Source organism: Macaca thibetana, chromosome 1 (assembly GCF_024542745.1).
Source record: "Macaca thibetana thibetana isolate TM-01 chromosome 1, ASM2454274v1, whole genome shotgun sequence".
Classification (NCBI taxonomy): Eukaryota; Metazoa; Chordata; class Mammalia; order Primates; family Cercopithecidae; genus Macaca; species Macaca thibetana.
Window position 1 is genome coordinate 108,555,063 of NC_065578.1, and position 23,464 is coordinate 108,578,526.

Below are 23,464 nucleotides of genomic sequence, written 5' to 3' on the forward strand. Positions count from 1 at the left end.
AAGGGTCTTGCTGGTTGCCCAGGCTGGTCTTGAACTCCTGGGCTTAAGTGATCCTCCTGCCTCAGCCTCTCAAGCTATGAGCCTATAATCCCAGCACTTTGGGAGGTTGAACCGGGAAGATCAACTGGGCCTGGGAGGTTGAGGCTTCAGTGAGCCATGATCGCACCACCGCTCTATAGCCTGGGTGACAGAGTGAGACCCTGTCTCTAAAAAAATGAAATAAAAATGAATCATTCAATAAATATTGAGCTTCTCCTGTCTGCCAGGCCCTATTCTATGTACTTGGGCTACATCAGAACAAAACAGACAGAGGTCTCTGTTTTTATGGGGTTTACATTCGGGGGCGTGGGGAAGAGAGACAATAAACAAAAAGAAATAGACGACACATATATAATACATTATATAGTATGTGGGATGGTAAAAAGTGCCATGGTGTCATGTCAAAAGGAAAAAGCAGCTCAGGGCTAGAGGGGTTAGGAAAGCTAAGGAAAGGGTTGCAATCTTTCTGTTGCTGTTGTAGAAACAGGGTCTCACTGTGTTGCCCAGGCTGGTCTCGAACTCCAGGCCTCAAAGTGATCCTCCTGCCTCGGTCTTCCAAAGTGCTGGGATTACAGACATGAGACACTGTGTCCGGTCCAGTCATTTTTTAAGTGGTGAATTTTTATTTATATTTATATGTTTTTTTATTTATTTATTTTTGAGATGGAGTTTCACTCTTGTTGCCCAGGATGGAGTGCTGGAATGCAATGGCATGATCTCGGCTCACCACAACCTCCGCCTCCTGGGTTCAAGCAATTTTCCTGCCTCAGCCTCCCGAGTAGCTGTGATTACAGGCATGTGCCACCACGCCTGGCTAATTTTGTATTTTTAGTAGAGATGGGGTTTCACCATGTTGACCAGGCTGGTCTCGAACTCCTAACCTCAGGTAATCTGCCCACCTCGGCCTCCCAAAGTGCTAGGATTATAGGTGTGAGCCACCGCACCTGGCCAGTGGTGAAATTTTACATGAAACATTGTATAAGATTATAATATAGTCCAGGGGTGGTGGCTCTCGCCTGTAATCCCAGCACTTCGGGAGGCCAAGGCAGGGGAATCACTTGAGGTCAGGAGTTCAAGACTAGCCTGGCCAACATGTCAAAACCCCATCTCTACTAAAAACACAAAAATTAGCTGGGTGTGGGGGCATGTGCTTGTAATTCCAGCTACTCGGAAGGCTGAGGCTGGAGAATCACTTGAACCCGGGAGGTGGAGGTTGCAGTGAGCTGAGATCGCACCACTGCACTCCAGCCTGGGCGACAGAGCAAGACTCAGCCTCAAAAAAAAAAAAAAAAAAAAAAGATTATAATATAAACAGTAGATACAGTAGAGTTAAAATGTATAAATTTATACATGTTAACATATGACAATTATTATCAAAGTTAATTTCATGAGCCTATATTGAGGAACAAAAACATTTTGATAACAAGATCTAAAGATGCAAATTACAATCTTGTATCAGCCTGAGAGCATTCAATGAAGTCCAATCAGGCATTTTGGGAAATCTAGGGTTCCTTAGAACACAATTTGCAAACCACTGCTCTTAGGGAAAGTAAGGGGACAGCTGGAAGCAGCCTGTTTTTACAGTTTGAGGATAGCTTCCTAAAGCATTCCAATTTGAAAAACAGGACGTGGTCATCTGAGGGAGTTCCAGGGGATATCGAGGCTCTGGTGTGAGATGGGCAGTGCCAGCGGATGACTTTCTGCTCAGGCAGTCCAGACATTGGTATGAGGGCCAATCTCTAAGACAGGTTCTGAAACAAACAAGAAGGGAGAGAGAAACAGTCCCATCTTTTCCCCTGGAAACATTCACAACTCTTCTACTTTTCCTTTCTTACACAGTTTAAATGTAAACCCAGCACGAGGCCCTCTCTCAAACAGACCCACCTGTCCCTACAAAGACATGCCACACTTCACACAGGTGTTGAAGTATGTGTTTGCTCAGCCAAGACCAGTCACTGACCTTGTGAATTGCTTGTTTCTACACTATTCCTAAAACAACAGTCATATTTACCTACACAGATCTTGCCAAATGAGTGCAGTTTTCAACCAAAACAGACATCTTTAGGTCTTGGGGGAAGTTTTTATCTGTAAGTCTAGATCCCTGTTTTTCCACTTGCATTTTTTATTCCTCCTCCCCACTCTGCTTCTATCAACAGCAACCTTTGTTAGTCTCAATCTCTGGCTCCCTTTACTGGTCCAGCAGTTGGGCCAGGGTTTGAATGGCAAGGTGGTTCTAGTAAAACTGCATAGGAGTGTTTTGATCAACTCTATGTATGCTGATTTTTATCCAGAGTGATGTTATAAAAGCATTAGGTTGGGAGTCTGAATTCTTGGAATCTATTTTCCTTCTGCCACTGATTTCTCAATGTGCCGCATTGACTGAGAAGTGAGTTTTTTTTTTCTTTCTTTCTTTCTTTTTTTTTTTTTTCTGAATGGAGTTTCCCTCTTGTTGCCCAGGCTGGAGTGCAATGGCACGATCTCAGCTCACTGCAACCTCTGCCTTCCCAGTTCAAGTGATTCTCCTGCCTCAGCCTCCTGAGTAACTAGGATTACAGGCGCCCACCCCCATGCCCGGCTAATTTTTTCCATTTTTAGTAGAGACGGGGTTTCACCATCTTGGCCAGTCTGGTCTTGAGCTCCTGACCTCAGGTGATCCACCTGCTTGGCCTCCCAAAGTGTTGGGATTACAGGCGTGAGCCACCTCACCTGGCCAGTGAGTTTTTACTATGAGGAACATGGTCAACTTGTTGACAACTTCACCATCTTGGGGTACAAAGAGAGTCATATTTTTTGAGACTTGACTCTTCCAGAATACAGGGTCAGTGAGAGACTGGGAAAATGCAGGGAGACTCTGATGATAGCCTATGATAGACTGTGTGTGCAGGGATTGACAGAAGGTCCATGCATTTACAAATATATTCTGAGTGCCTGTCAGTTGCCAGTGTCCATTCAATACTGAAACCCTCAGGAGAAATGTTTTATTTTGATAAAACAGATCCCAGTGAGAACATTGTACTCCTGGAGGCAGGGGGCGGGGTGGGAGGATATTGAAAGATGGAGGCAGGTGCAGAAAGAGTAGTTGGAGCCCCTGAGATAAACTTTATTTTCTTCCAGTTTTGCCCAGGGCCAATCCTACTTAAGTCACTTTTCACTCCCTCAACCAAACATAGAGGCCCATCTTCCAAACTTGACTGGCATCCAATTTAAACACCTTGATGAAACCCAAGCTGGGAAAGGAGGTCAGTCTCAGCATCTTGGTTAATCATTTATTAAAACCACCTTAACAGAGATCAGTGTGTAAACAGTTGAGCCATTTTTGCTAAAACCCAGAGCTAGGATGTCAGGTTGGGCAAATATTTGACAAGCAGAGAAAGGTCTTGGTGTAGAATGCATTTTCTAACACATAACTTGTACTTTTCTAGACCTAGGAATTGGCACCTCCCCATGTTTTCAGCCTCTCTCCCTCCCCACATTGTTCCTGGCCAAGTCAGTCAAAAGCAGGAGTCCACGGGTCTCTCTGTGCTGAATTATGCATCTTGTTCTAGGTAGAGAGAAACATCTCTTTTTTTCAAATTTTCAAAAGAGTTTTTAAATTCAAAACAAGTTAAAGCCACTGCTTTGAAGAGAGAGTCAAGCACAATGGCTCCTGCCTATAATCTCAGCACTTTGGGAGGCTGAGGCGGGAGAATTGCTCGAAGCCAAGAGCTCAAGACCAGCTTGGGCAACATAGCGAGACTCTGTCTCTACCAAAAAAAGAAAGAAAAAAAAAGAGAGAGAGAGAGAAAAAAGAAAACAAACCCATGTGATGGGAAGAATGAAAAAAAATAAAAAATAAAAAACGAATAGAGATTCATAGATGTAGTTCTCGCTATCCAGATGTTCAAGGGTTAAAGCAGAGCTAACACAGACATGAGGAGAACATTCAGACAGCAGAAGAAAACTGATAGTTCACATTTTTCTGTTTCTTTCCCTCCTCCCTCCCTCCCTCCCTCCCTCCCTCCCTCCCTCCCTCCTTCCTTCCTTCCTTCCTTCCTTCCTTCCTTCCTTCTTTCCTTCCTTCCTGAGTCTCTCTCTATTGCCCAGGCTGGAATGCAATGGCATGATCATGGCTCACTGCAGTCTCAACCTCCTGGGCCCAAGCGATTCTCCTGCCTCAGCATCAAGTAGCTGGGACTATAAGCCTGTACCGCCATGCCCGGCTAATTTTTGTATTGTTTGTAGAGGCAGGGTTTGCCATGTTGCCCAGGCTGGTCTTGAATTCCCGGGCTCAAGAGATCCTAAAGTGCTGGGATTATAGGCATGAGCCACCATGCTCAGCAGTTAACATTTTTCATTAGGTATGAATCAAGAGTTAAAGATAGTGCTGGGCTGGTGCGGGAGGCCGGAGAATCACTTGAGCCCAGGAGTTTCAGGCTGCAGTGAGCTAAGATTGCACCACTGCAGTTCAGCCTCAGCAACAGAACAAGACTCTGTCTCTAAAAAATAGCAGCAATAAAATAATAATAAAGAGTCCAGGTGCGGTGGCTCACACCTGTAATCCCAGCACTTTGGGAGGTCGAGGAGGGCACATCACCTGGGGTCAGGAGTTCGAGACCAGCCTGACCAACATGGAGAAACCCCATCTCTACCAAAAATACAAAATTAGCCGGGCATGGTGGTTCATGCCTGTAATTCCAGCTACTCAAGAGGCTGAGGCAGGAGAATCGCTTGAACCTGGGAGACGGAGGTTGTTGTAAGCCAAGATCACACCATTGCACTCCAGCCTGGACGACAAGAGTGAAACTCCATCTCAATAATAATAATAATAGTGTTGGGATGCTTGGGTTGAGGCAAGTGGGAAGAACCTTGTGTGGAGTCCAAGGAAATTACAAACCTGATTTGTGTAGAATGGTTGCCTGGAGAAAAGGAAATTTCCAAGGTGGAAGGCCTTCATTCTAGGCATATCTTAGAACATTCATAGAAAGACTTGGAATGAGTATGAAAGCAAAGTCATGTTTTACTTCAACACTTCAGGAGTAGAAAAACCACACCCACAGTCGACACTAAGGCACCTGGAAGATGGTGAACTTTCTGAACCTCCCCAGGTTTCAGGGAACTTGGGTTGGCAGTGGTTAACCTGCAAGAGGCTGTCTCCATCTACCCTCCTTGCTGGTCCTTTGACCAGGCCACTTCTCCATCCCCTGCCGCATGGGGTGGGAGAGGGGGAGTGGCAAACAGTGGTTTCTCATCAGCACCTGGAAGAGGTGCAAAGGGAAGCCTGAGCGGGGTTGGGGAACTGGAAATGACACTATTGAGGCAAGGGGAAGGGTGAGTGTGCAGGATTTTCTACTTCCAGCAATATCTGTATGGCAGTGCACCCAGGGGCTTGGGAGTTACAGGGCCATGAAGAGGCCAGGAGCTCAACTTTCTTATGTAACTCCAAATATTTCTTCTTGCTTTGGCAATTTAGAGAAAGGATCCTCTTCCTGTAACGTGCGCCCAGCTTGCACAGACAAAGATTATTTCTACACACACACGGCCTGTGATGCCAACGGAGAGGTGGGTAGCACAGTCTTGGAGCCCCTTAGCCCCAGATGGACTGTCTCCCACTCCCTGAGCTTTGCCACCATTTGGAGCTTCAGTGGTCAATGACATTGGCGCCAGTTAAAACCCCACAGGCCTCCAAGGTGATCCTAGGGCTAGGTGGGGTGGGGGGCAACACGAGACCTCTTCATTCATTTTCCGGTCAGAAACTGTTTTTGCGGCATCTGTTTCACAGTTTATGCACGTATGTTCTGTTTCAAAAACCCACTTCATTCTCTCTTGCTTGGTTTCTTCTATTTGCCAAGCCACTCCAGGCAGAACCTGCCTGTCCGTGCACAATGTCCTCCGGGGCTTTTCAGGCTCGCCCGCTCGGCGCTGCTTTTGTGGGCTGGCACGGGGAATGGATTCCTGCCTATGGTCTGACTTGTTCCGTTTCTGCTGCTTCTCTTTCCTCCAGGATTTCTGCTTCAGAAAAGAACTTTCCCGGCCGGGCGCGGTGGCTCAAGCCTGTAATCCCAGCACTTTGGGAGGCCGAGGCGGGCGGATCACGAGGTCAGGAGATTGAGACCATCCTGGCTAACACGGTGAAACCCCGTCTCTACTAAAAATACAAAAAGAAATTAGCCGGGCGTGGTGGCGGGCGCCTGTAGTCCCAGCTACTCCGGAGGCTGAGGCAGGAGAATGGCATGAACCCGGGAGGCGGAGCTTGCAGTGAGCCGAGATCGCGCCACTGCACTCCAGTCTGGGCGACAGAGCTAGACTCCGTCTCAAAAAAAAAAAAAAAAAAAAAGAACTTTCCCTCCTCCTAGTCCACACTGTCACTGAGTCACAAGCACTTTTTGAGGCTGACTGATGTGTCAGGGCTGGCACTATAGGCCGGGGAGTCAGAAATGACTGAAACAAGCTCCTGCCCCCCAGGGAGCTCACCGTCCTGCATGGGAGGCTGGAGAGAGGAGAAAAACGGGCCCAGTCAGGGCAACCAGAGGGATGTGCAGAGAACTGGGGGAGCCCAGGGGAGGAGCGACCAGGACATGGGGTGGGGGCGGCAGAGAAAGTCTCTCAGAGGTGGCCATTTGTTCATCAGTCAACAAATATTTATCCAGGAGCAACTCTGTGCCAGGCACAGCGCAAGGTGCTAGGTGCTAGGTATGCATCACTTAACAAAACTGAGGTAGCATCTAGCCTTTACAGAGCTTAAGTCTTGTTGGGGAGGGAGTGGAGAGGGAGATAATAGACAACATATGGCTGTATAATATAGCAAATGGTAGTAAGTGGTAGGAAGGAAAAAAATAAACCAGGATTAGAAGAGAGAGAATGATGAAGGGTGGTGCCGCTATTTTAGAAGGGTAGGGATGTCCTCTCTGAGGAGCTGACATTTGAGCAGAGACCTGAAGGAGATGAGGGAGGAGCCTGGAGCTTTCCAGGCAGCAGACACAGCAGGAGAGGAGGCGGTGGCTGGGCCTGGTGGGTGGAGGAACAGTGTAAGTGAGCGGGGAAGGGCTTGAGGGTGCACAGAGAAGGATCTGGCTGAGCTGTCTCTAAGCCAGAGATTCTCAAGGGGATAGAACTAGGAGTTGGGAATTCTGTACTCAGCACTAAGCATGATGCTTGGCTCTTAGGATGCATAAACATTTGCTGACTGGGCGGCTGGCTGAATTCTCCCTTTCCTAACTAAGCATGGGTTAAAGTCTGGTCATTAACAATGAATATTTTGCATAGTCATCTCTTACCACCACTACCTCCCCCACATATTTGGGGCATCATCCCCTTCCCCGGCAGCCAAGAAAGAATGGCTGTGTCTTGTCAGTTGCACCTTAGACTCAGTTCTGTGGTGTCTGGAATTCTGTATGACCTTGTAAACATTATTTTCATTTTCTTGGTCTCAGCTGACTCACTAATACAAGGCGGACAATTAATCCTGCTGCTCTTCTCCCTCCTGTTCATAACATGTGACTGAATGTGGCTGTCTTTCCTCCCTTCTGCCCCATTCTCTTCCCTCCCTGGGCTCACACCAAGACCCTCTGGGTCAGTAGTGTGCTTGCTGCCTGCAAGCCCGGGTGTCTACCTTGGTCTGACCCCTGCCAGGGCCTTTAGATGCTGGCTCAGACCAAAGCCTGCATTCCCGCCTTGCAGCACAGCCAAGGCCCAGCTCAGAGGAGGAGCACTGAAGCACGTGCTTTCGGGAGTGCGCATGAATATGCATTCCCCAGCCATTCCTTGCAGACTTCTGCTTTGTGCCTCATTCCCGCACTGGCTCTGCTCAGTCTGGTGATTCAGTTTGTCTTCTGAACAGTCTTCTAAAATCAAGGGACACACCTTGAGCTGGCTCCTGTGATTATGTTTCTGACCTTGGCTGTGCCTCAGTTGTTTCTCAGGGACCAGGATGGCCCATCCATTGGGGCCACTGAATGTGCTGCTCTAAGAGCTGGCCTGAGTCAGTTTGCCAGCTCCTGGGACCCTCCTCTCCCTGAGAATCACAGGAATCAGGTGAGGTTCAAACCTGGGGCTCTGGCTGCCGCAGCCCTTTGCAGGCAGCAAGCTGAGCTGAGCAGGGGAAGGAGGAGCCCAGGGCTCCCCATCATTAAGGCACTCTGTGTCCCTCCTTCAGGACTTGTTTCTTATCTTGAAAAATATGGACAGAGGCCTTATTCATCCTTCTTTTTCACATGGATGGTATCTGCACAGATCATGTTCACCAACCCCTCAGTGCAACCCATAAGGGCACTTTTTTGTGTGTGACTCGATCTAAGGGCCATGTGGGAAGAATGGAGCTGCCCACCTTCACCCCTGCCTCAGCCGGAGTCTCCTGCGGGTCATCGCCACTTCTGCACCCAGTGCAGGGGTCACGTTCCATTCACCTCTGAGACACCAGATCTGGCACTTAGATGCATTAGGCTTTCTGTAAACGTTTACCCAATAAATAAAACAGCAAAGAATGCACCCCTCAAAAAATAAGTTGGGACATCTCTGCCACCTCCTCAGTCCCCAGGGGGCATCTGAGCCACCTCCACCCTGTGCCTTTCTGTGTTCTGGGATTTTCACCAGCTGCGCTTCCTGTGACCTTGGTAGCAATAAGATTCTACAGTGGAATCGGAGCTTTCTCTAAGACAACTGGTCCCATATTCTGTGTCATAAAGTCTTCATTAGAGCTATTCCTTGTCACCCAAGCAACATTCATTTGGCAGATAGTGACTGAGCACAACTAGGAATCAGGCACTGCGCTAGGTGCTTGGGATACATCTGTGACCAACACAAAGTTCCCCACCCCAGGGGAGCTCTATGTGGCCCAGAATCTGGATCTCTGCCCCCAACCCCCATCCTCAAGGCAGAGTCCCAGAGACGTCCTAAATCTCACACAGGCTGAGTTGTGCTTAATCCATTTCTGCAGACACAGCTCATGTACAAATGGGCCAAGCCGAAAATCTGTAGCGAGGACCTTGAGGGGGCGGTGAAGCTGCCTGCCTCTGGTGTGAAGACCAGCTGCCCACCCTGCAACCCAGGCTTCTTCAAAACCAGCAACAGCACCTGCCAGCCCTGCCCATACGGTTCCTACTCCAATGGCTCAGGTAACCGCCTCACCACCCCACTCCCTGCAGCACACGCATCCCCACATTGACTGTGCAGGTGGGGGCTGCGTGGGCACTCAGAGTGGCCAGTTGAATGCAGACCCCACCCTTCCAAGGGAGGCAGTAAGGACCAGGCCACCTCTGAGGACTAAATTCAGAAGAGAGGTCAGGGCTGGCCTCGTCTGCAGGTCAGAGTCAGACTTGAGGCTGCCTTCCTTCCTCCTCACTCCAACTGCAAATGTGACTCAGGCCTGAAAGTGCCCAATCCTCAAAGCAGAGCTTCCAGCATATGGCAGAGATGCTGACTAGAAGCCTTAAGGGGCTGGGATGACCAGCTCGACACAACCAAAACCTATAAGCCATGCTGCCTTGGGGTGATTGTGTACCTGTTAATATGAATGCATTTAATGATAATATGACAATAATATGAATTACATGTATCAGACTAGAGATACAGTTAAGTTTTGAAATGAAAATTGGGGTGGGCAAATAGGATGGTTGGCATATTGGAATGAAGGCTTAGTGTTTACATCTTGAGTTAGTTAAATACATTGTCAGAATGTTTTTGAGTCCACTTGGTACAACTTCCTGCAGCGGTACTTAGCAGCCAGGCTTGTGGGCTGCCCACGACTGTTGCCACTTGTCTGTGTGGCAGCAGCTCCAGTCAGAGTGACTGCAGCCTTCCCGCTGAATGCATGGATCTTGTGGTTCCCCAGATTGTACCCACTGCCCTGCGGGGACTGAACCTGCTGTGGGATTTGAATACAAATGGTGGAACACGCTGCCCACAAACATGGAAACGACCGTTCTCAGTGGGATCAACTTCGAGTACAAGGGCATGACAGGTAATTGCCTCTCCCTGTGCCATGAGCTGTCAGCTCCCTGCACACCCTCAGTTCTTCCAACTTCACATTTCTTCATAATAGTGATGTCTGAGAAAAATAAGCTAACTATGTCATGCATTCCCTTGAAAGTTCCATTCCTCATGGACATATGTTCTGCCAAGACGGCTTTAGAGGAAGGAACAGAGCTAGAAACATGAGCGTGCACTTCAAAGGTCTTGCTCTGAGAGCTTCAGGGTCTTTGACCAAAGTGGCAGGATAAGTAACATGGTTCATGTTCAGTGGTGGTTCTGGGCGCCTCAAAAGATGGTGTCAAACCTTCCTTCCAGAGTGTCGTCTGGGTGCACATTTGCCTTGCACCCAAGAGCACAAGGCATTAACTCTTCCCTTTCCTTTTCAGGCTGGGAGGTGGCTGGTGATCACATTTACACAGCGGCTGGGGCCTCAGACAATGACTTCATGATTCTCACTCTGGTTGTGCCAGGATTTAGGTGAGGAATCCAAAGCACAGGGGAGTCCAGGCCAGCGGGGCCATATCCGATTCCCACGTATTTTGGAATCTTGTAGAGGAGAGGCCTTCTGGGGTTGTGTTTCATTTCATTTCAAATGTCAGTTGAGAACAGAGGGCACAGTCATATTTGACCAATGTAACCAAATGCTAATACGTTTTTCAAGTTGCTGTCCGTGTTGATTTACCAACTGCTCTCTCATCCCGTATAGCTTCTCCCTCCCTTAGCCATATGCTATTCCAATTTTTTCACCACACAGCATCACTTAAGATTAGAAAAAATAAAATAAAAATAAAAAATAATACGGTCAGAAATGTCCATAGACAGTTCATCTTTATTTGGGGCAAGAAGATTGGAAAGGACTGTTCTTATTATATTTGTCCCCTTATCCCAGGGCAACAGGAAAATTTGTTTCCCACTAAACAAACACACAAACACACCTCCTGGCAGTGTGGTGTGGTGGAAGGAACACTGGACTGGAAGACAGGGCACTTGTGCTTTGCCGTTTACTGGCTGCGCGACCTTGGGAAAAGTCACTTCACCTGTTCAGGCTTCGGGACCCTCATCCATAAAACCAGTGTGTGATTTAGGACTCACTGAGGTTGAGATGGTTTCTCTAGCCCACTGGTTAACACAACTGCGTAGACATAAGCTGAGAACTGGAGGTCCTCAGAATTCAGGAAATGGCTAAAGCCAAAAGGAAAGCCGTGAATGAATTTCCAAGGCCAAAGTGAACTCTTCTGCCCATATGTGCTTTAAGATAAGGGGCAGCCACTGAATGTGCTTCCCCAGTGCCAATCTGACGCCTTCATTGCCTCCTTCGAGGTCCCTGCTTCCCATCCCTGGGATGGTGCTCAGTTTGCCTTCCCTTAACATACATTACTCAGAGCTGGCCAGATAAAGCCTGTGTTTGCAAGGCGAGCAAACTTTTTAGGCTTTTTGGAATAACACTCAAAAAGTACTTTCCAATTTGCAAATCTCATCATCACAGTAAAGTGCTGCCTCATCCCCACTACCACCCCAGTCTGCCTGGGCATGGCTCTGTCTTTCCCAAAGGAGGACCAAACTGAGGACTTTGCTGGATCACAAATTCCGCTCCTTTAACCCCGGCAAATCTCCCCAGTGCTGGAGAGAGAGTTGCTGAGCAAGTGTCGACAATTTACCGTCTTAGGATAGAAGTGCTTCTCAAACTTAAATGTGCGCACAAATCGCCTGGGAATCTATTAACATGCAGATTCCGATTCACTGGCCTGGGAGGAGCCTGAGGTTCTGCAGTTCTAATAAACTCGGGGAGATGGCCGAGCTGCTGGTCTGTAGACCATATTCTGCTAGTGAGGTGATACAGCATTTTGTAAAGGACCACCACATCTGTCATGCATTCAGGTCTGCCTGCAATGATGGCAGGTAGGTGAGAAAGATATTTCATCACCTCCATTTCACAGATGAGGAAACTGTGGTTTGGCTAGGTCAAGGTCACATAGCTAGGAGGGCACAATTGGATTTAGTCCACACACTTTCCATCATACTCAGAACCTAACCCTGTCCCCCGACAGACCCTCTGCTGTTGTCTGGGCTCTTCAGTAAGCACTGCCTGGCCTCTAGAACTGACTTTTAATTTCTGCCCTTATAGACCTCCGCAGTCGGTGATGGCAGACACAGAGAATAAAGAGGTGGCCAGAATCACATTTGTCTTTGAGACCCTCTGTTCTGTGAACTGTGAGCTCTACTTCATGGTGGTACGTTTTTCCTTTCTTTGCCCACTAGAGGGCCTCCAGGGGAGGGTTACCCCGTCTGCCCCATTGGTGTGTCCACGTGACTGACACCCCCCTTGTAGTGATTCCACAGAGGAAAGGCCCAGACTGACCGGCAGGGACTTCACAGTTTAACAAGGGTCTCACCAACTGTGATGGCACCTGGGATGGCAGCCACATGGGCACCCACTTCCCCTCTGGCCATCGCACCCTCTTCACTTGTCTGTCCTGGGTTCAGGGTGTGAATTCTAGGACCAACACTCCCGTGGAGACGTGGAAAGGTTCCAAAGGCAAACAGTCCTATACCTACATCATTGAGGAGAACACGACCACGAGCTTCACCTGGGCCTTCCAGAGGACCACTTTTCATGAGGCAGTAAGTTCCTCCCCTTCCTCAGACCCTCAGCTCCCAGGGGAGACCCTCTGAACGCAGGAGGATTCCTAGCATTAGCTTAAGTGTGAGTCTGAAGTTCAGAATCCAAGGGTGAGAAGGATCTTAGGGAGTCAAGCAGGAAACTGCCTAACCCAGGCCTCTGAGCACCACCTCATCTGTCCAGATGACTTCCTGGAAAGATGACACTAAGAAATAAGCTGGCCCTCCTTGTAGTCCCTGCCCTGATACATGTGGAACCACACTTGTTGTTGTTTTTAATAATAACAACTCTAGTTTTATTTTCTTAACTCAAAGGAATACAGGCTCATTGCAGAAGACTCAGAAAATAGAAATAAACAAAAATAAGAAATAAAATCAGCCATAATCCTACTACCCAGAGATAAACCAGTTAACATCTGGACCATCTCCTATACACTGTTTGTTTCTGTACAAATACATTTTTTCCTCTTTTACAAGGAGAAAACTTGCTTTTTTCATAAAACAGTATATATTATGTATTTTCCCCATGGTACTTAATATTTTTATATGTCCTATAAATGGTTCAGTCTCATTTTAAAATGACACCAAATACATATAAAGAGCTACTGGTAAGTGAGTAAAGAGTCAGATGCTTCTAAGATTCTTCTTGAGTATCACAGGATGGAAGATTAACTACCTTGCTCTTTCTAGAAGCCTCAATTGTTGCTGCTGTCTCAGGCCTCTCCCCTCTCCCCTCTTGTTTCCTTGTCTCCAGAGCAGGAAGTACACCAATGACGTTGCCAAGATCTACTCCATCAATGTCACCAATGTTATGAATGGTGTGGCCTCCTACTGCCGTCCCTGTGCTCTAGAAGCCTCTGATGTGGGCTCCTCCTGCACCTCTTGTCCTGCTGGTTACTATATTGAGCGAGATTCAGGAACCTGCCACTCCTGCCCCCCTAACACCATTCTGAAAGCCCACCAGCCTTACGGCGTCCAGGCCTGTGTGCCCTGCGGTCCAGGGACCAAGAACAACAAGGTACCTGCAGTCTGGCATTTATCCTAAACCTGACCCTCTGCTTGGATGAGCTCAGAAGATGCTGGCTCCTGAGTGGGGTTCCTTAGAGGCTGATCCCCAAGTGCTCCCCCAGCATACTCCTAGGTTGGAGTCCTGGAGGACACCCATCCAGGCTGTGACTGTAGAGGGTGAGCAGGGCCTTGATTTCCAGGGTCCAGGACTCAGTCACTGACAAGTCTCCTCTTTAGTGGCAGGTAAGACAGGTTGGTGACCGTCTGGCCCAGGGGGTTATTTGGCAGGTGTGCAGAGACCCAGAGGGAAGGAACAGTGGGGTGGGGCCTGTGGCTTATATTCAGCATCATTCAATCCAGCCTGTTATTATGGAAATCTACCCCTTCTTTGGAAAGATAGAAACCCAACCATTGCTGGGACATATGATAACTGGCATTGCTGTCTTCTATCCCAGTGGCTTCTCAGCTTTACAAGTATAAGGATTCCTTTCCTAAGTGGGAAGAGGCTGCCTGCAGTGGCTCACACCTGTCATCCCAACACTTTGGGAGCCTGAGGTGGGAAGATCACTTGAGCCCCGGGGTTCAAGGTTGTCATGAGCCATGATTGTGCCACTGCCCTCCAGCCTGGGTGACAGAGCAAGATCCTGTCTCTAATTTACAAAATAAATTTTAAAAAGCACCTTAAAAGCTAATAAATAAATAAAGTGGGGAGCAGTGTTGTTGCCCCCATGTACTTTCTGCATCTGAGAAGTACTTATGACTAAAAGCTCTTAGATATTAATCGATGCTTTTAAATGAATTTGTATTTTACTGATCACAACTACACACACATACACCTGTAAGGCACTATCAATATGTACTCTGCAAACGTGGCCTAGTTCATCTGCGCAATGAAGTGCAGCGATTCTACAGACCCCTGACAACCTCTTTCCGGTACCCTGGACTTTTGCTACAACCTTCCTTCCCTGGAGCTCCCTCTGCTGCTGTGCGAGGGAATGACAATTGTGTGCGGCTGCCGCTGAATGGTGACCCTAAAACAGAGCAATGAACGGGTTTATGGGAAGAAAAGCCCCTTTCTGAGTTCAGTTTCCTACAGAGAACCTGAGAAACAGGAAGCAGAGTTCAGTGAGTTTTACACTGTGAGGGGGTGAGGAGGGAGCAAGAAAAATTTCTCTTCTTCCATCTCAGATACCCTTTTCTGGTTAGTACCTCATTGTCTTCTGCTGGAAAGTAAAAAGGATCCTCTTGTGTCTTGAGAGGCTTCTATAATCTAGGCACAGGAATAAGGCTATAGAATTTGACCAAACTCCCTTCTGAACAATAACAGGTTTGGGTTTGTCCATCACATATGTGCTAATAACTGAATGGCAAATGTACATAAATCCCCTAGTGCCTGTTTCACTTCTTTTGCTAGTCACCCCTAATCCTTTCTTCCTCCTCTTGACCCCATTTGGCGGGACCAGACTGGGGAGAAAACTGCTATTCTCGGCTGCGGCCCCTCAAGGCCCTGCCTGACCAGTGGGCCTGACCCGTCCCTCTCCCCGTCAGATCCACTCTCTGTGCTACAACGATTGCATCTTCTCACGCAACACTCCGACCAGGACTTTCAACTACAACTTCTCCGCTTTGGCAAACACTGTCACTCTTGCTGGAGGGCCAAGCTTCACTTCCAAAGGGCTGAAATACTTCCATCACTTTACCCTCAGTCTCTGTGGAAACCAGGTAAGTTTGACAGGGTGAGAATTGAATGGGGGAGGCCCGTGGATCAGAGGCCAGAGACAGACACAGGAGAAAATCAGAAATCCTTCAGGCAGCAGGGGGTTGAGGAGCTTCAGAGGTTTTTAAATATTATTCTCCCTGAGGACTTTTTTCCCTCAAGTTAAATAATCAGGATTATAAACACTTAAGAAAACATAGATGTTTAAAATAATGTGTTCTTGCTGGGTGCTGAGTGCGGTGGTTTACGCCTATAATCCCAGCACTTTGGGAGGCCGAAGCAGGTGGATCACCTGAGGTGGGGAGTTCGAGATTGGCCTGACCAATATGGAGAAACCCCGTCTCTACTAAAAATACAAAAAAATTAGCTGGGCGTGGTGGCGCATGCCTGTAATCCCAGCTACTCGGGAGGCTGAGGCAGGAGAATCGCTTGAACCTGGGAGGTGGAGGTTTGCAGTGAGCTGAGATTGCACCATTGCACTCCAGCCTGGGCAAAAAGAGTGAAACTTCGTCTCAAAAAATAAATAAATAAAATAAAATAAAATAAAATAAGGTGTTCTTTTACTCTTACCTGACCTTTATTTCCTCAGAATTAGTCTATTTAAAAATATGCAGGAGGAAGGCCGGGCGTGGTGGCTCACGCCTGTAATCCCAGCATTTGGGAGGCCGAGGTGGGCGGATCACGAGGTCAGGAGATCGAGACCATCCTGGCTCACACGGTGAAACCCCGTCTCTACTAAAAATACAAAAAATTATCTGGGCATGGTGGCGGGCACCTGTAGTCCAGCTGCTCGGGAGGCTGAGGCAGGACAATGGCATAAACCTGGGAGGCGGAGCGTGCAGTGAGTCAAGATCGTGCCAGTGCACTCCAGCCCGGGCGACAGAGTGAGACTCTGTCTCAAAAAACAAAACAAAACAAAACAAAACAAACAAAAACCCAGAAATACACAGGAGGAAAGGTTTTTTTCCCTTCCTTGAAAAAGCGGTCTTCAGCAATCACTGCATTTGTCGCTTGTTTCCTAGAGGCTGGATAAAATCAGCTGTTTCTAGTTCATCCACATGTCTCTTTGCTGACAGCGTGAAAGAAAGTAACATGAAATGCTTTATAAGGAAAGATTGTCACCATCAGCCATTTCATGCTGCTGCAAATATTTCAGATCCAAAATTCAAAGGCAGAAATGCAAAGGTTAATCCCACCGCTGCACTTGACTAGATTGCAAATAAGCCACAATTACCAGTTGGAAAGTTCATTTCAAATGTTACAAAATAGGCTGGGCACGGTGGCTTACGCCTGTAATCCCAGCCATTTGGAAGCTAAGGCAGGCAGATCACCTGAGGTTAGGAGTTCGAGACCAGCCTGGCCAACATGGTGAAACCCTGTTTCTACTAAAAATAGAAAAATTAGCCGGGCATGGTGGCACACGTGTGTAGTCCCAGCTACTCGGGAGGCTGAGGCAGGAGAATTACTTGAACCCAGGGGGCAGTGGTTGCAGTGAGCCGAGATCGTGCCACTGCACTCCAGCCTGGACAACACAGCAAGACTCCATCTAAAAAAAGTTACAATATAAAGTGCATCTTGAGCATCTCTTCTTTGGTTCTTTTGGTGGTAAGGCCTTTACATCATAGAGCTCTGACCCATCTTCTGCAGCATGCGAAGAACTTGATGGGTGTTTATATAGAGAACATGTCAAGAAAGAAACTAACCTGTGAAAGATTAGAGATAGGTGTCTCTATCTTGTTTTCAGAAGTCTTCGAAGAAGTTAAAATGAAGCCTCAGAAATAACAGGTCATGATCACTTAGGAAATAAGACTGAATAAAGCAGGCTCCATGTAGCAAAAGTGTCATTCAGTGAATTATGGAGAGCAATGAAGGTGGTGATTTGGGGAAATGGTGTATTTTTTTCTCTACTCCTTTCCTGTTTAGAAATGCTTATGGTGTACTGCCACACTACAGATCCTTAGTTCAAAGACAGAAGAATTCTTTATTTTATTGTATTGTAAAGGTTTCCTTCAGTTTTCAAGCTCATCTACTTCTTACAATCTAGAGAAAAAAAAAATGCTGAGACACCAGATTTAGCACTTATTTTTCTTTTCTTTTTTTTTGAGGCGGAGTCTCACTCTGTCGCCAGGCTAGAGTGCAGTGGCACAATCTCCGCTCACTGCAACCTCCGCCACCCGGGTCCAAGCGATTCTCCTGTCTCAGCCTCCCAAGTAGCTGGGACTACAGGCGTGCGCCACCACGTCCAGCTAATTTTTGTGTTTTTAGTAGAGACAGGGTTTCACCATGTTGGCCAGGATGGTCTCAATCTCTTGACCTCATGATCCACCTGCCTCGGCCTCCCAAAGTGCTGGGATTACAAGTGTGAGCCACTGCACCTGGCCAGCACCATTTATAATAAAATGCATAACACTGAAAATGTTGGCTGGGCACAGTGGCTCACCCCTGTAATCCCAACACTCTGGGAGATTGAGGCAGGAGGATTGCTTGAGCCCAGGAAGTCAAGGCTTTAGTGAACTATGATTTCACCATTGCCTGGGCAATAGATCAAGACCCTGCCTCAAAAGAAAACAAAACAAAACCAGAAAATCAAATCTATCTCGTCATTAGACCTGGGATGAATCATTCCCCTGCAACATACCATTGGAACGCTGAAAATTTAGATGTAAAAAAGCTTTCCCTATTCCCTTCTGGGAATTCCTCTGTGACCACTCCCTTTTTCCCACTTCTTCCTCCCCACTCCCCCACCAGGGTCGGAAAATGTCTGTGTGCACCGACAATGTCACTGACCTCCGGATTCCTGAGGGTGAGTCAGGGTTCTCCAAATCTATCACAGCCTACGTCTGCCAGGCAGTCATCATCCCCCCAGAGGTGACAGGCTACAAGGCCGGGGTTTCCTCACAGCCTGTCAGCCTTGCTGACCGACTTATTGGTGAGTAACTCTGCTGCCTCAGCCTTTTGAGAGAGAGAGAGAGTGCGTGTGTGTGTGTATGTGTAAGAGAGTGTGAGGTTACCAGGTTGGGAGGTAAAAGGCCCCACATGAGGGGCCCAACCTCTTGACCTGTGTTTTCTATTCCACTCTGTGTGCAAAGTGCTCCCGGGGACTCTGACAAACCCTTGTTTCACCCTTTCATAAGTCAATCAGGGATGTGATGAGATGAAGTGAGGTTGGATGTTGAAGGTATTGGAAGAATTGAAGTGGTTGCCAGCTAATGCTACTAGCGAGAACTAATTAGGAGCTCTAATTTGGCAGGGGTGACAACAGATATGACTCTGGATGGAATCACCTCCCCCGCTGAACTTTTCCACCCGGAGTCCTTGGGAATACCGGACGTGATCTTCTTTTATAGGTGAAGATGAGAGGCTAGGCTACTGCAAGTGAAACCTAGGACTCCTCCATAATTTCTGCTGCATCCCTCCCTCTCTAGTCACCTACTGCTTATCAAGCCAGAACATGTCTGAGGTCTAGCAGATCTGCCCAGTCATGATAGCTAAAGGCTGGGAGTTTAGCTATCTAATCTGGGAGTTTAGCTATCTGGATCAGGAACTCCTGATCCCAGCTTCTTGGATATTATTGGAGCAGATCTGCCCTAGAGGCAAGGAGAAATATTGGATGATCTGCAGTGGACTTCCCTTCCAGCCTAAGCAGGCTCCAGTGGATGCTAGCCATGACTTTCCTAAACCAGGGCATTTCCCCCTTGACTACATATTGTTGATCCCCACCCTTTCCACGTATAAACCAAGGCCTGTGCACTCCCTGTGTGCCAGGCTAAAGCCCAAGTCCCGACTTCCCCAGCAAGGGAATTGCTCCATGCGGATTTCACTTGGTGGCTGTCCAGGAACACAGCTGAGTGACTCATTCCCCCCTGGGGGCTGGCTTTCTCTGCAGGTCCAATGATGTGACCCAGTCCTGCAGTTCTGGGAGATCAACCACCATCCGTGTCAGGTGCAGTCCACAGAAAACTGTCCCTGGAAGTTTGTCGCTGCCAGGGTAAGCCCTGCAAAGGGGTGTGACGAAGGCCAAAATCTCCCTTCCTTGAAGTCATTCCATCCTGAGATCCAGAGATTAGTGAAAAGAAGAAAAAAGAAAAGAGTTTGAGATCCATTAATGGGCTCTTAGGGGCAGAGTCATGGCCCCAGACCCTCAATCTTCATATGGCAAGAATGGGGTAGAAGGAAGAGTGAAAGCTGCTCTCATATTCCTGGTCCATTATGGTGGCAGCTGCGTAGCATAGTAACCAACAGCTCGGCTGAGAGCCAGATTGAATCATCTCCTCCACTAACTAGCTATGCTATCATGGCTATATTTCTTACCTTCTTTAGGCCTCTCATTTCCTTATCTGTAAAAATGGGCATAATGCTAAATTCCCTCAGCGGGTTGTTTTGAGGATGAAATGATACAAGGAGACTTTAGGACGTTTCATGATCTCTGGCTATTGTGAGGATTCATAAAGGTTTAGGGATCCTAGGAATCTCTCTGCAATGAAAATACCCAGTTCTGAGTTTAATAGCTGAGTGAACTAAATCAAAAATTTCCAAATGACTATGACCACAGGACACCCCCTCCCCTCCCCGCATAACAGCAACTAACATCTTGATAGGCACTGGCATCTCGAGGAAGACATTTTGGATATGCTGCGCCTAAACAACTGACTGGGGAGATGGGGAGCAAAGCAGGGCGTCTTGACCCAGTAGTGGTGTCTGAGTGTCAAATCCCTGTTCTTGCCGTTGTAAACATCACAATAAAGTACATAACGGGTATCCATGACCGGAAGCTCATTCCTGAACCCCACCTCAACTCCAATCCCATCACCAGGAAGCTGCATCAAAGTGGCTATTGCAAATGTCACAAGTCTGTGGGGAGGACGGGAACCTCAAAGAGGTTGGTGGGACAGCCGCGCTAGAGCTCAGACACCTTACAATAGCTCTCATACGATGTCAGCAAAAACATAAACGGGCAGAGGGTGGAGAGCCCATTGGAGGCCAGGAAGGCCTCTTATCAGTGAAATCAGAGATCAAAACCTGTGTTAAGGACTAGTTGGAAGGATCCTGGTAGGGCTAACGGTTTGGGCAGGGAGAGGGTGAATCAGGCAAGCTATGAGACAACAGGCCCCCAACCAGATCTTCCCCACCAGTCCAGCCAGTGAGAGCTCAGGCCTCTTTTCTGCTTTGCTAGAACGTGCTCGGATGGGACCTGTGATGGCTGCAACTTCCACTTCCTGTGGGAGAGTGCGGCTGCTTGCCCGCTCTGCTCAGTGGCTGACTACCACGCTATCGTCAGCAGCTGTGTGGCTGGGATCCAGGTGAGTTTCCTTCTGATTGGGCACTCCCACGAGAGAAGGGAATGAGAGATCTGAGTTCCTTGTTTTTCTCCCCAACAGAAGACTACTTACGTGTGGCGAGAACCCAAGCTATGCTCTGGTGGCACTTCTCTGCCTGAGCAGAGAGTCACCATCTGCAAAACCATAGATTTCTGGCTGAAAGTGGGCATCTCTGCAGGCACCTGTACTGCCATCCTGCTCACCGTCTTGACTTGCTACTTTTGGAAAAAGAATCAAAAGTACATGATGCGGTATTGGAGTTTGGGGATGGACAGGGTTGGATTATTGATCAGGGAGAATATCTGAAAGTGTAAATTAATGAGGTTTTTCTCTGGAATTGGCTACAGACTCTGTGACTCTGGCCAGAGACTTGTTGAACCACTTATCCAGTGCATGGTGTGGTTATCCTGACTCCTGAACAGGATGGTACCACGTAGCAATCTATAAATGGATGTTAAATTCTCAAAAGCAAAGAATATCCTTAATTTGTTATTCTTAACAATACAGAGAATGACATTAAGATTTTGATATTTCTATTAAACTTTGAGATCACAGAAACAGGCTGAAGGAACAAAGATCACTGAACTGGGAACCACGATTCCTTCTAGTCCCGCAGCCCTGACACCATTTTACCATGCTTCAGTCTCCTTACCCTTGGCATGGGAATAGGACCTGTTTGTAGCCCAACTTCTCTACCTCTTTCCCCCTTATTCCCACATTTTGGGATCTTGTCTTTCCCATCCTCCTGTTTTATAGACTAGAGTACAAGTACTCCAAGCTGGTGATGAATGCTACCCTCAAGGACTGTGACCTGCCAGCAGCTGACAGCTGTGCCATCATGGAGGGCGAGGATGTGGAAGACGACCTCATCTTTACCAGCAAGAAGTCACTCTTTGGGAAGATCAAATCATTTACCTCCAAGGTAGGGGGCCTGGCCAGTGCACTGAGGTCAGCCTGGAGGGCTGGAGGAGACACTGCTCCTCAGACACTGAATGGTCCTGTACCGTTCAGGGATGGGCGCCCTGCTCCCCACGCCCCATACAATTCCATTTCCCCACTCTGAAAATCCTGCCTTCTGCCTTCTGTATTTCTACACCAATACTCTTTCCCCCCGGGGCCCAAGGCTGCTCTTGATCAGGCTCCTTCTCTCTCAACATCTCAACATGTACTCCAGTTAGCGAGCTGCTTGGGCCCTTTCACTTCCAGAAGGAGTACTGAACCATCCATGTTGTAAGAATCATCCCCCACCGCTTTTTTTATTTTCACTGAAAGGGGGAAAAGATGATCTCTGGGATCAACTTCTGATAGAAGTCAGGCTCTCCTTTGACCAGTGGGAGGCGCTGTCCTCCGGGTGTCTGGGTCCAGTCCTTTGAGAGCTGAATCATAGTTCAGTCTCAGCTGTTCCCCACTGAGCAATTCTGAGCTGGGAGGGCTGGGTGAGTTTGTGTGGGTGGGTGAGTATGAAGCTCATAAATGCAATACAGACAATACTGTCACTGGGCGTGGGGCCAGCTGAGAGCATTCAAGCACCTCCTCCAGGACTATAGCCCTCTGCAGCCCCACTCTGCCAGTGCCCATATCTGACTACTGCTCTGAACCAGTTCATCCCAATAGGAGTGGGTGGGGAGGGTAGAAAGAGGAAGGAGTGTATTGGGAGGTGGTGAAGAGAAGGACCGTGCTTGGGTGTTCAGACTGCTGAGTCTTGTTTCCTTTGTGCTGACCTGCTAGGGAGACTCCCTTGGCCTCCTTAGACTGCGATTTTTTTTTTAAACCAATGGGAGAACAGTTCACCCTGGGACTCTTGAGTCTATCTGGGACTGCTAGAATTCAGCAAAGGTGCAAAGCAGGGGAGTTTTAAGATTTTTGGCCCTGTAATCCCAGCACTTTGGGAGGCCCAGGCTGGAGGATCTCTTGAGGCTGGGAGTTCAAGATCAGCCTAGGCAACATTGCAAGACCCCATCGCTACAAAAACTAAAAAACAATTAGCTGGGTGTGGTGGAGCATGCCTGTAGTCTCAGTTACTTGGGAGGCTGAGGGGGAAGGATCACTTGAGCCCAGGAGTTGGAGGCTGCAGTGAGCTATGATTGTGCCACTGCACTCCAGCCTGGGCAACAGAGCGAGACTCTGTCTCTAAAAAACATGTATTTATGTATGTATGTATGTATTTGTTTATTTATTGAGACGGAGTCTTGCTCTGTTTCCCAGGCTGGAGTGCAGTTGCGTGATCTCAGCTCACTGCAACCTCCACCTCCCGGGTTCAAGCATTTCTCCTGCCTTAGCCTCCCTAGATGCTAGGACTACAGGTGCATTCCACCACACCTGGCTTATTTTTTTTTTTTTTGTATTTTTAGTAGAGAGAGATTTCCGCATGTCAGCCAGGCTGGTCTTGAATTCCTGACCTCAGGTGATCTGCCTGCTTCGGCCTCCCAAAGTGCTGGAATTACAGGCGTGAGCCACTGTGCCTGGCCAAAAACATTTTTTTGAAAGAAAAAAATATTTTCTTTGTTTTTTTTGAGATGGAGTTTCGCTCTTGTCGCCCAGGCTGGAGTGCAGTGGTATGATCTTGGCTTACTGCAACCTCTGCTCCTGGGTTCAAGTGATTCTCCTGCCTCAGCCTCCCGAGTAGCTGGGATTACAGGCGCCTGCCACCATGCCTGGCTAATTTTTGTATTTTCAGTAGAGATGGGGTCTCACCATGTTGGCCAGGCTGGTCTCGAACTCCTAACCTCAGGTGATCCGCCTGCCTTGGCCTCCCAAGTGCTGGGATTACAGGCATGAGCCACCACACCCGGCCTAAAAGAAAAAGATGTTTATTGTT

The 23,464-nt window shown here is 48.0% G+C and overlaps 1 protein-coding gene across 7 annotated transcripts in view; it reads left to right on the forward strand.

Moving 5' to 3' along the window:
* ELAPOR1 (endosome-lysosome associated apoptosis and autophagy regulator 1) overlaps positions 1-23,464 on the forward strand; it is an 86,701-nt gene that overhangs the window by 62,767 nt on the left and 470 nt on the right. For all 7 annotated transcript variants that reach the window (XM_050745500.1, XM_050745533.1, XM_050745540.1 and 4 more), the window contains 14 exons: positions 5,489-5,577; positions 8,951-9,128; positions 9,845-9,973; positions 10,371-10,461; positions 12,110-12,215; positions 12,469-12,606; positions 13,358-13,621; positions 15,160-15,333; positions 18,077-18,257; positions 18,579-18,675; positions 19,215-19,316; positions 20,502-20,628; positions 20,707-20,885; positions 21,403-21,568. In XM_050745500.1, coding sequence (XP_050601457.1) covers positions 5,489-5,577; positions 8,951-9,128; positions 9,845-9,973; positions 10,371-10,461; positions 12,110-12,215; positions 12,469-12,606; positions 13,358-13,621; positions 15,160-15,333; positions 18,077-18,257; positions 18,579-18,675; positions 19,215-19,316; positions 20,502-20,628; positions 20,707-20,885; positions 21,403-21,568 — 2,021 coding nt within the window. The remainder of the gene's footprint in view (positions 1-5,488; positions 5,578-8,950; positions 9,129-9,844; positions 9,974-10,370; positions 10,462-12,109; positions 12,216-12,468; positions 12,607-13,357; positions 13,622-15,159; positions 15,334-18,076; positions 18,258-18,578; positions 18,676-19,214; positions 19,317-20,501; positions 20,629-20,706; positions 20,886-21,402; positions 21,569-23,464) is intronic.